At 53.1% G+C, this 12,246-nt stretch overlaps 2 protein-coding genes across 25 annotated transcripts in view; both read right to left on the bottom strand.

Moving 5' to 3' along the window:
- Positions 1-12,246, bottom strand: part of PKNOX2 (PBX/knotted 1 homeobox 2) — a 305,801-nt gene that overhangs the window by 75,109 nt on the left and 218,446 nt on the right. For 15 of the 24 annotated variants that reach the window (XM_084976576.1, XM_021063089.2, XM_084976572.1 and 12 more), the window contains one exon: positions 4,074-4,182. The exons of the other annotated variants lie outside the window; for them this stretch is intronic. Coding sequence is in view for 8 of the 15 variants with exons in the window: in XM_021063089.2 (XP_020918748.1) it covers positions 4,074-4,160 (87 nt within the window). In the remaining 7 variants the exon portion in view is untranslated. The remainder of the gene's footprint in view (positions 1-4,073; positions 4,183-12,246) is intronic. 24 annotated transcript variants of the gene reach the window in all.
- Positions 1-12,246, bottom strand: part of ST3GAL4 (ST3 beta-galactoside alpha-2,3-sialyltransferase 4) — a 1,054,305-nt gene that overhangs the window by 1,024,897 nt on the left and 17,162 nt on the right. The gene's annotated exons all lie outside the window — the stretch shown is intronic.

Below are 12,246 nucleotides of genomic sequence, written 5' to 3'. Positions count from 1 at the left end.
AAAGAGGGAGAACTCTGCTTGGTGGGTGATGTTGCCTATGGAGTGTTACAGGAAATGGGAGACCTTGATGACATTTCAGAGGTGGAGAGAGTACATGGATGAAGGGTATATACCCAGAGGGATGACTGTGTTACCACAAAAATTCTGGAGGGAGACTGCAGTGATATTTGCCACTCTACTTTGAGGATTCCCATTAGTCTCAGTGGGTGTGCTGGGGCAGTGTGAGGAGGAGCTGGGAAGGTCCAGGTGACAGATGGCCAGGCTGAGGGAGAGATACAAAAGAATGGAAAAAGAGGGGAGTGATGTAGGAAGTGAAAGGGGGGGACCACACACCTAGTTAGTATCCAGGTCTCCCTGGAGATGATGGTTTGTTAAACAATCATCTTACAATTCCACAGCTCCCCCATGACTTGCCCTGCCTCCCAGAGCATAAAGTGAGGGTCTGGATCAAGGACACAGGTGCATCACACTGGAGTTGAGGTATGGAGGTGGACAGCAGAGGGTGCTGTGACTCTGACAGAGTTTAACAGGAAGCCGTAGGAAGGAGGAAGCAGGCCACAGGAAGTGTTCCAGTGGGTTGTTGCTTTGGTACTTTCTAAACTTACAATCAGTCTTTAGTGCACAGAAAACACAGAGTGACATCTTACAAGGAATCAGAGTTTCACCAGGATGGACTGGGACAGAACTGAGGGGCCAGAAGCTGTAACAGTTATATCACTTGGCTTGTGCCCAAACAGCATGGGGCCATAACCATTACTACTTCTGGACTAAAATGGGAGGGAAAAAAGGCCTCCCGCATTTTTTAATAACTTTATTCCCTAAACTTCAAAAATGAAATTGCCAAGTTAAGAACTTGCTTTGAAAAAAGAATTCTAATTTATTATAAAGAAGGTCCGGGGCTTGGGAATTTTTTTAATGCAGATTCCTAATTTTCCAAAGTGAGATCCTCTTGTGCATTTGAATAGATTATGCTCGGTATTGCTAGCCCTTAGCACAACGGGAACATTATTAAAATGACTGCATGGGTCTCAGAGGAAGGGCCCTGCTTCTCGCTTCCTTTTTCATTTGGGGGACTGTGTGGCAGAGACTGTCCATTTCTGCCTGTGGAAGAAACTGGGTTTCTGAGGAGCTTATAAAGAGATGTGCCCAGTGGTCCAGGCCTTGAGGAAATGAAGCAGACCAGGTCCAAAAATCATCAGATTAGAACTGAAGGAATGAGGAGGAAGTAGGGGGTCCCTTCCAGAGTGCCCTGTCTAGGAAGTGATTTTCCTGTGTGCCCTGCCCATGTTCCTATTAGGCCCGGCTTAAGAGTAGCTGGTTCTCCAGGGTGACTAGTAGGACGAGGGCAATGGACTAGGGCTTTCCCTGAAGGGGGCTCAGCCTCCAGAGCATAAAGGGAAGGCAGGTAGACCAGTGCAAGTTCCCCAGCAGAAAACTCACATGGAAGGCACTTTTAGGTGGGACCCACTCCTGGAAGCCCCAAAGAGTGGGGAGAAGGACCCCCACTCCAAAGCCAACTGGCCTCAAAGTTGAGCACTGTGGAGAGAATGGCCCTTCCCTGTGAGTCAGAAGGCTTCGTCCTGTGGTCCTCACCCACTTCCTCCATCCCACCCCTTCCATCCCTGCCCTGAGCCCTCCCCATGACCCCTTACCTCACCCTGACCCGTTTCCTTGGGAATCAGCTTGGCTCAGGGAAGGCCCATAGCAATCCAGTGACAGCCGAGGCCATAAAGACCCCAGGTCTTGGCCTGATCACTCTACAGTGGACACATTCCTGGACTGCTGGTTCCAAGGAGATGTGTGGCTTACCTGAGGCAAACTATCCTTTGCTGTAAACGTGGTTTTGTGAGGTTCTTGTGGCGAGAACACAACATGAGAGTATAGTATGAGACTATAGTGAGGTTCTAGGGACTCCTCAGAGGACAGAGCCTTGGGACAGCCCCTGAGTTGGGCTTCTGCTCTGAGGCCCTAGACAGGGAACTGGAGTCTCCCTTCCTCCCCCTAAAAGGCTACAGCAGCTCCGTGGTGGCTTCCGGGGCTGAGTACCTTGGGGCTACAGCCCCACCTCCACCACCACCCTCAGCAGCTGGGATGGATTAATTAGGCTCCTCTGCTTAACTACACCCGGATTGGCATTCTGGGACAACACAGGCCCTTGCTGCAGCTCTCTTGCTAATCCCCACCAACCCAAAGTCTCCCAGCTGCCTAGGAAGGCAAAACGGCAGGTGGGGCCGGAGGCAGTGAGGCAGTCGCTGCCAGCTGTGCCAGTCTGGTGCTCTCTGACCTCGTGGTCCTGCCCTGGTCTGTCCCTGAGCCTTGGGGATGGGGTGTGAGCCTTTGCACCCACCACCTGCTAAAGATAGGTGGTGTCCCGGTTGCTGTTCCTGTTCCTACCATGGAGCCTGAAGAGCAGCATCTAGCTACAAAAGAAATGGAGCCAACGTTCCAGCCTCTTCTTCAAACCCCGGGGTCCCCAAATCCTGGGGAGCAGACGGGGGTGGGTCTACTCCACCAGGAAGGAGGGTGCTTGTCTTCCATCATGACCCTGAGGTTCCTAGGTCTTCCCCAGTCCAGGCCTCCCTTCTGTCCTTCGTTCTGACTGTAGAGGGAAAGGCCCTGGCTTTCTTGAACCTCTGGAAGCTTTCAAATAGAGGATCTGTGCTAATGCCAAGTCCAACCCATGGTCATTTGAAGAAAGCTCCTGACAGGAGCAGAGGGTTTGCTGAAGCTGAGAGCAGGGTAGGGAGAGCCTAGGAAGGAAAAAGGAGCTGACATGTAGGAGCAGGGGTGGGGACAATGTGCCTTAAGGTCACTGCTTCTGGACTTTTGCAAGGAGAAGAGTCAGTGGTGGTCCACATGCTGGACATCCTCTAAAGTGGTCATTTCGTGGGGGGATGAGAAGGATGGACAGGGCAGCCACCGTGTGCTCACACCAGGCTGGGGGTGTCGGGGTCATGGGACCTAATGTTAGCTGAAGCCTTGCCCACCCTGGGTCTGCATCTTCACGTCCTTTCCACGCAGCAGAGTCGGCCACGTGGTCCAGGAGCACGGCCGTGTTTGAAAGGCTAATGAGTGAGGGATAGTGGTGAGAGGCAAAGACCAGTGACTGAGAAAGACTAGGAATGACTGCCTGGCACACAGTAGTCACTCGCTGCACATTTGTGAAATGAATGAAGGAATAAACTAGCCAGCTGCATTTCATGTTACAGATTCTCAATAAATAATAATTGCATTAATATTGACTTGAGAGACCAGGGCAGAGAACACAGAAGAGTGAGAAGGTTGAGCCTTCTGTGAACCCACAGCCTCATGACTAATTCTGGGTCTCAAGAGCCAAGCGTGGAGGGAGAGGAGGTGCACACAGACGGAGCAAAGATCAGAAGTGACTGGTCTCAAGGATGCTGGGAGCCCAACCCACAGAGGCTGCCCAGGTTTCCAGAAGGAGGAGAGGCGAGAACAGGAAGACGGGGTGAAGCCGGTGCCTCCTGCAGGAGCTGCAGCCAGGCTGGGAGTCTCAGAAAGACTTGGGGGACTGCTGTGTCTGAGCTGAGGGATGGAAACTGGGAACCAGAGGAAAGGGTGGGAGGGTGTAGAAAAACAGTCCTGTCTTTTTTCTGGATAGAAGCCGAGGGGGGACCTGAAGAGAAAGGAGATTCCACCGAGAGGCAGGCGGAGACCGTGAATAGGGCATCTGGTACGAAGGAGCCCCTAATCAAGCAGCATCCCCTGATACTCAGAGGCAGACCCAATTCACCTGTACCTGGATCTCCCTGAGTGAGGGGTTCAGTGTGACTGTCTGATGTCTGCTCTGAGTAGGAAGCAGGGCGGGTGGCAGAGACCATGACTAGGTGTTCCTGGCATGCTGGTCACAGTTTCCCATAGGATCTGAGCTCGGTGCTTTACCAAGTGCAATGATCCCTCCAGGGGTCTGATTTGCTGGGCTCTCTCAGAGAAGCCTCCCAGGGCTGGCAGAAGAGCCCAGAGAGTGGCCGGGACACAGCCAAGGGAGACCTGGCCCTGCCCTCCACCCATGGGAAGGCCACCGCACCCTCCCGTCGGTCAGTCACACTCACCTGCGGGCTGTCCTGGTAGGGTGGGGGAGGGACATTCTGCGTGGCCATCATCGTCAGAGCGGGGGCTGGGGAGGCATGTTGCATCATGGGATGGATTCACATGGAGGATCTGTGGCAGGAGAAAGGGGGCCGCACCGTTAATAGCTGCGCGCAGGGAGCCCCAGGGACCAGCCTGCTGGACGTGCCCCCAGGCCAGGCTACCAGGAATGACAGGATATAGCAAGGGCTGCAAGCCCTCTGGGGTGACAAATGAGAGTTAAGGGGAGAAGGCTGGGTGTGCAGGGGCTTGCTGTGCTATTCTGACTTGAAGGAAACAATATTGAAATCATATGTAAAACAACCTGTGCGCCCTCAGCCGTGCTTTGTTCAGCACCAGGTCCAGCCTGGTAGGGGTGAGGGAGAGGTAGGAGATGGGGAGGGGGCTTGGCTGGTGGCAGCACAGGGGGACTGGAGGCCATACGGACATCCCACAGGACAAGGGTGCTTCTCCTTCCCCAGGCCTCCTGGAACCTCCCAGGGCAGAAGGCCCTTCACCGTTCCAGATCCTCCGTCCCTGCCCTCAGGGTCTCCAAGCAGAGCACTAAACCCTCCCAGTTGTGCTCACCACACCCCCTAGTGGTGGGAAGGGCCGTGGGGCGCTGGTCCCCTGCTCAGACTGGAGGGTAGAGTGAGCAGCCCAGGGGCCACCACTTGGAGGTGTTCTGGGAAGGGAAAGAACTTCCAACAGCTTGGGCGTGTGACCACGGCCACATGGCTGTTGCCTGCACATTCTACCAAGAAGACTTTGCTTAGCCTGTGTTCAACCGAGTTCAACAGCACTTGGGGCCGGCAGAGCCGGCAGAGCCAAATGGTCCTCTTACAGAGGAGGGAAGTGTGTGTCTGGGTGTGGGGAGGTGCTCGTGAAGCAGAGATGGGACCAAGACATCAAGATTCCCCATTCAGGTCTGCTCTACTATACCACACGCCCTCCCAACCCCAAGCCCTGTAAGCAAGCTGCCCCTACTGGCCTCAAGGTTTCTGCTTGAACCAGAACATGGTGGAGAGAGCCTGGCAGTGCCTCCCCCAAAAAACAGAATGCTGAGAGGGCTGTTTAGCTGCAGTAGATGCCCTGAAAAATTTGGAGCTGGAAACCATGGCTAATTGCCTGATACAGGCCTGTCCCTCCCTCATGGGACACAGGGACGCCTGAGGACCTCTGTGGGTGCAGAGCCTGCCCTTCTCCTAGGTGGAGGGCACTGATGAGCTTTGAGAGGCTGACATCAGACTCTCCCTCTTCCCCTCCTTCCTCCCCTCAGGCTCCACCCTCTTCCTGCCTGAGGTCCTCCCACCACCCCCTCTTGAGACCTTCCAAAACGTTCATATACCTGAATTCTGTGGGGATTTAAGGGTATTTGAGAGCTGACTAAGTCAAGGGGAGGGTCTCCTGGGCCCTGTGTGGAGTGTGCATGAGTGTGTGTCTTGTTCTTTTTCAGGAAGAGGAGGAAAGATCAGCTCTGGCTGACCTGCCTCTGAATCACCAGGAGTGCTTTGACCTGAAGTGCACATGAGAAAGCGCTGGAAACCCAGGCATTCATTTGATGAATGTTTATCAAGTGTCAACTACTTGTAAAGAATTGTGCTGCAGGTGTGGAGGGATAGATGAAAGGAATCAAGGCCTTCTCTCCAAAGAGGGATGTCCTGGGCCAGCAGGGAAGAAGAAAGTGAATAGAGGGTCCAGTGGGAAGCCATAGGGAAGGATGACTTGTCCTGTGCTGAAAACGCCGTGACCACAGGTAATTCCGCTTGGACTGGCTGCTACCTGAACTTCGCCACTTGTGCCTCACTTAAGAAGATGGACTGCCAGGATGTCCTTGCAAAGAAAGCACTCAGGGTCACCCCATGTCACACACACTGGGCACCAAGACCCAGGCTTTACTTCTGCAAAGAGGCTGGAAAAGGAGCCATGAGGGAGCCTCACTCTGCAGGCAGGGGAACCAATGCCTAGTATCATGGCTGAGGCTTGTCCGAGAGGTGGGACATCACCGAGAAAGTAGAGAGGGTAGTGGGGAGAGGATAAAGACTCCTTGAGACATCAGAAAGAACTTCCAGAATGAGGACTTCTGAGATTAAATTGGGTGTGGAATCTCTTTCTTTGGGACCCTGAGGGGATAAAGGAAATACTGATATTTCAAGGGTGTCCAGGCTCATCCTTTCATGGAACTCTAGCAGATGAGGTAACTCTGAACGGGGCCTATTGGGTCTTGAAGACCGGATCCCTTCCAGGGAGTGTCAGTCTTTGATGATCTTTGGATGGGAAAAAGCAAACCGCTGTGAGGCTGTAGTGCCAGAAGCCTCCAGAAGGGGGAGCCCGGGGGCAGAGTCTGGCTGCAGATTTTCTACCCTTTTAGGGGCAACTAGTTCCCTTCCACCTCGGGTTTGGGTCTTTTGGTAACCGAATTCCACGAATGAGAAAGTCATCATGAAGGCAAAGCACAGGTATCTCAGTGAGGAGGATTTGGGCTAAATAGAGGACTCTTTGGTCTGCATTCTTTTGTTCACTGTCCAATGAATGGAGGTTGGGTCATTTTAGAGTCCCTGTCCAGCAATATTTGCAACAGCTGGAGAGCTGCCCTACCTAGGAGTAAAGAGCAATGGCTAAGAGCACTCTGCACCAAGAAACAACCACCGTCCAAACTGGGTAGAGTTTTCAATCAGGCGCCTGCTGAGCTGTGGGGCAGGGGCCAGAAGACACGGGAACAATTTTCTGAGGACACAGATGGCCCTTGCCCCTCCTCCTCTCTGGGGTCACCACAGGCCATGAGGGCACTGCCCCACTGCCCTCTGGGGGATTCTCCTGCAAGAAAACAGGAGGCCTTTTCATCAGGGGCTTAAGTTTCCTTCTCTGCTCACTCAGGCACAGAAGCCCCTGGTAACCTGATGCTGGGGGAGACCGCGCGTGTGCGCCCATCACCATCTCCGGAAGTTCCCTCTTTTCTTCACCCGCCTCCTCTGGCACATGACCTCCTTCCTCCCATCCACTGGCCTTGCGGGGCCGAGGGTCCACGTGGGACCATCCCCGGGAGGAGCGTGGGGATTTGACTTCTTGGAGGCTTGGGTGAGGCTCCACAACCTGGGTGCGGGGAACTCCTTGAGCTATCTCTGGGCACCCAGCCCTTTGGGGAAACCTGCCGGTTTTGTACTTTCTTGGGAGTATGGAGGGAAGCAGCAGGCCTGCCCAGGGCTTCTGAGCATTAGTCTGTAGCGTCTCTGCCCCGCCCTGTCCAGAGGCCCCAGCCCTCTGTCACCAGACACCAGGGCACTGGAGGGAGCACAGCCAAGACTGCAAATGGAGGACACACGAGGAACAACTTACCACCGAGAAATTTCCCAAGGTGAAAGATTGTTTTTAATGCTGAAAACCTTTATTATACGGCAGCTAGGAGGGAGGAAAAACAAAACAAAACCCTAATGCAACACTCAACCCCATAGTGATATCCAAGAAGAAATAATAATCTCATTGATATTATCATCAAAAGGAGCTAAAACTGTCATTTTACAGAGCTCAGAAGTCCAGGGAGGCAGTGTCATGGGGTGGGGTGGCTGAGGGGGCAGGAAGGACACCCCTTTAGGAAGGCGGAAGGGGCAGCCCAGGGGCACCCACTCCCCCTGTCTTCTCTGCTCTGGCTCCCCAGCCCTGCAAGGTAAGGCCCTCCGCATGGAACCCTAACTCCAATGTGTTGACAAACAGGCTTAGGAAAAAAAAAAAAAAAAAAAAAACAAGCTCGTTAGAAAGGAGCTCATTAGGACTTGTTGACATGAAACCCATTAGACCAATTAACATTCCATTAACGGCCTGGGGCACCAAGGGGTTAATGCTGCCTGGCTGTAATTGGGCTGGGGTGTCAGGGTTGGGGGCTCAGGGCCTTAAGGATGAGAAAAAGTCTAATTGGGAACTCTCGCATTTGTTCTTGCTCCCTGACCCTAGCTGAGCCTCGGCTGTTGGGCCTGAGGTAGGAGAGGGGAAGGGACCAGCTTCCCTGTGGCTCCACACTGTCCTGCCCCATCACCCCAGACTGGACCCTGGGCGGGTGGTTGGCACAGGATAGGGTGGGGGGACATGTCCACCCTTTTGGACTCTGACGGTCGTGTTTTCTTCATGTACACTTCCCACTCTTTCCCTCACCCCTACCTCCTACTTCTGGCTCAGGGCTCTGAGCGCTGAGATATAAGTCTGCCCTCTCCAGGACAAGTTTTCCGTGATGTTGCCTACTCAAATGAAGCTTTGGAGAAGCTAGAATCCTTGAGGGCCCAGAGCCTCTGAAGAGTACTGTAGTTCAGGGCAGAGGGGTCCGGGAGGGGGTGGGGCGTGAGCACTGGCCCTGGGCCTGCACCTCTCCCTCCCTTCTCTCCTTCCTTCCCCATCAGGGCAGCGAAGAGGCAGTGCTGAGGCCCCCAAGCAGCCCTTCTCCTCTGTCCTCTGACACAGGCTAGCAGTATTTTATTATTTTCCTTCCGTTGCTACAACTAGAGGCCTTGGAAGTTCCATTCCTGGTCTGGGCCTCAATTTCCTCATCTGTAACCGCCGATGATCAGACAGAGCCTGTGCTTAGGGTCAAAAAGTCTGAATTCCGCACCCAGCTCTGCCACTTCTCTGTGACCTGTACAAGTCCCTGTTGGACTACAAAACGAGGGAATTCACCAGAATATTCTGAAAGTCTTTGTGGATATGGTTAGCACTCAATACAAGCTTTGGTGAATAGAATGGAAATAGTTGAAGCTTGCAGCTTCATTCCAAAGGCTCCCTCATTTGAGAGTGGGGGAAGGAGGCCCCTGAGGCCAAGAGAGCCAGGAGCCCTCCTCGGTGCCCCCAGCCCAGGAGCTCCCAGGTGGCTACCACTCTCTCCCCCAACCCCAAGTCTCCCCGCTCTGAGCAGCTGCCCAGGCCTGGGTTCTGACGTCTAGACAGACTTGCAGGAGGCTGAAATAACACAGTGAACTCAGCAGGAGGGACCAAAAGGCTGCATTAGTAACCTGGCTGGCTTCAGCTTCTCCCTCTGGAGCAGGCTTCTCAACCCTGGCGTAATCCCATTTATTTTCCCTGTGCAGAGAGCCTGGTCCACAATCCAGTCTCTAGTCCCGCTCCCTTCCCAAAAGAAGCCTGTAGATGGCGCTGTGGAGCCCCACTTTAATTGCATTATATAACATAACCTGTTTACTAAATCATGTAATCAGTCGCCTTAGGATTTACAGCTTTGGATGTGTATAGAGAATTGGACTTTGAGTCAAATTTAAAAACAAATAAAAATGAGAGGCAGCTGTTGCTGATAGTGTGATATTCATCTTTTGGAAACAAATTCACCCCACTGCTATAAATTATGCCTGGAAAAAAAAAGTGTTGGTGGTGGGAAGGAGTTGGCTACGTCTCCTATGCTGGCAACTCAGAGCGATGAATCTTGAAATAACGGTGTCAACCTGTCACTGATTTCATGTGACTCTGTGGATTTATCTAAAGAAACACAGGCGCGTAGACACACACACACACACACACACACACACACACACACACAGGTCTCTTTGCAAAATCCAATAAAGGCTAGAAACCACAAGCTGAAAGCTGAGTGGCTGTAGGGACTCAGTGGTCCCTGTGCCCTGGGGCGTGGCGCCAGCACGGGCCTGTGGTCCTCTTTGCAAGTGGGTCCCCCTCCTCCCTTTTCCCCATCCCCAAGGCCATTTTGCTTTTTGCTCTTTATCTGGAATAACAATATGACCCCAGTGGGGCTGGGTCAACTGGTCTCACTTTTGCACTCACTGACCCCAGCCTGGGGATGAGCTAAAGCTAACTAAGAGAGCCAGTCTGGGGAGAAAGAGGGTGATTATCCACCCTGGATCCCACTGTGTCCACAGTGTCATAGGGGGAGGCTTAGTAGTGACACAGACAGAGGATTCGGCCATGCCCTGGGTGTGAGTGAAGTGGCTGGTAATCACAGACCCATGTCAGTCACCTTCCTCGCCCCTTGACCAGCTTTCCAAGAAAGGAGTCCAGTCCTGCTCCACTGCCCCTGGTTCACTTCAGGGCCCAGAGCTCCAGGGCTCCAGCCTTTCTCTCCTTGCCTCCCTCCGTTCAGCTAGTTTTCAATTTGGCTTCCAAAAAAAATGGACCAGGGTCCAAGTTAGGAGAGCACCTCTCCTGCCTGGCTCCTGCTTCTCACACCAGGACCAGAAAGTGGCAGAGTCCCCACCCCCCCTGCCTTGGCTGTCATACCTTTTCTGGCTTCAAAAAGCCGCTTGATATATTTTACAAACTGAAACAGCAATTTAATTCCCCCTGATAGCGGCAATTGTCCATTAGATCTTCCTACCGAGGAGCTTAACAATAATTCCTTTCATCCAACTGCTTGCTTCTTCTTGATCTGAGAATCAATCCCATAAATAGCAGGCAAGAGTTTTCACATTACTCTCCCCCTCCAGCTTTTAGCATTTTGATGAAGATTCTCATCTCCTCTTTAAGCACTTTACAACTTGGCAATTTTTCCCTCTTTGGTTCCTTTAAACAAAATAAAACAAAAAAAACCAAAAAAAAAAAAAAAAAAAAACCCCAAAAAACAAAAAAAAAAAACAAAAAAGAAAGAAAGGGAGGAAAAAAGCATGCTAGCTGTAAGGGTAAGCACAGCCCTTGCATTCTTCTCCCAGAGAAGTGGTCTGTACCCTCTCCTGCTGGGAAGCAGGGAGATGGCGGCAATGACCTCCCACAGTCACCTCCAATCTGCTTTAAGCAGGTGCTGCTCTGCCCCAGAGACACCACTGGCCTTGTCCTAAATTTCACACTCACCCACAATGGGGTCCTGCTTTTGCCAGTGAAGCCTGACTTAGAACATATTTTCCTTTCCCAGGAACCCCCTCCCCTTGTTGCTGCATCCCAGGAATGGGGGTTAGCGGTCATGCCAGTTCCAGTCACTGTAGCCTTTCCCCAGGCCTGGAGCCAGGCCCCCGCCCAGCCCTCAGGCAACTCTCGAACCTGGAGATGCGGTTCTGCCCTCTCTTTTTCATCTCCAGCTCCCTTCATCTCTATCCAAACAGCATGAGTGGGAGAGATGGGGAGGAACAGAGGAAGGAGAGAGCTTGAGGCCTTTCATTCAATTATTTTTCTTCTCTTTTAAACTATCCAGGCCGCCGTGATGGTTGGGGCGGAGGAGGGCCCTCCAGTTCTGTGGGAGCGGCTGGGGTGGATTGCCGGGGCAGCTGGGCACCCCGGCCTGCTCCCCGGGGGCCCATCACGTGCTCCCTGGTCTGCACACACACGCAGAGAAACAAATCTAAAAATGAACCCGGGGACTGAAATCCCCCTCGACAAACCTGATTCCCAGGTTTATTATTATTTGTCGAGAGCTGACAGCAGCCGCTGCTCAGGAACCGAGCTGAGAAAACAACACGGCCTGGGCCCCTGAGGCTCACAACTCAGCAGAGACAGACAAACAGCTCAGCCGCTGGGGACCCCCTGGATGGAAGGAGTGCTTCTGCTTCTGCCGCCCCACCGGTCTGCTCCCTCCCGTCAATCTTCCTCTTCTCCAAGGCCTCGCCAGGGAGGATGGCACACCCTGGGAGCTGGGAAGAGGGAGGGGGGCAGGAGTAAGGGGCAGGGGCGGGAGCAGTTGATAGAGGCAAGGGACCCTGCAGTGCTCTCAGCTTCTCCTGGAAAGAGAGGATGCTAAGAGGGTGAGCCAGGCCCCTCTTCTCTCTGAGAAGGACTGTACCACACAATCTGGCTGAATGATATCTAGTTCCACATTTTTAAATTACCTCCAGAGGAAAAAAAAAAAACAGTCAAGAGTCAGGGCTGTGGAAGCCAGGGTCCTCTGGGCTCAGTTTACCATTGAAAAGCCCCTCATCCCTGATACTTCCTGACTCAACCAACAGAATCCTCCCTGCTTGGTCTTTGTGATGACCCAGGCAAGTCCTAGAGAAAGAAGAAGGGGGACCAGGTAGAGTTCACGGCAGCGAGGTCAGCTTGGGGGAGGAAAGGACACCAGCCAGGCTGCCTTGACCCTTGGTCCTCACTGCTGTTGGAATAAGAGCAGGTGCCTTATGGGTCAGCCCCGGGGAAGGCAGGATGGCATCTGCCATGTGAGAGGAAGTGATGCTGGACAGTGAGTCCATTCCTGGGCATCACTGCTCAAGCCCCAGCAGAGCAGACATG

Source organism: Sus scrofa, chromosome 9 (assembly GCF_054392235.1).
Source record: "Sus scrofa isolate SSC_HxYL_T2T_F1_AM1 chromosome 9, Sscrofa_HxYL_maternal_Yorkshire_Landrace_v2.0, whole genome shotgun sequence".
In the NCBI taxonomy this organism is placed as follows: Eukaryota; Metazoa; Chordata; class Mammalia; order Artiodactyla; family Suidae; genus Sus; species Sus scrofa.
This window is presented reverse-complemented; position numbering and strand designations above follow the sequence as displayed.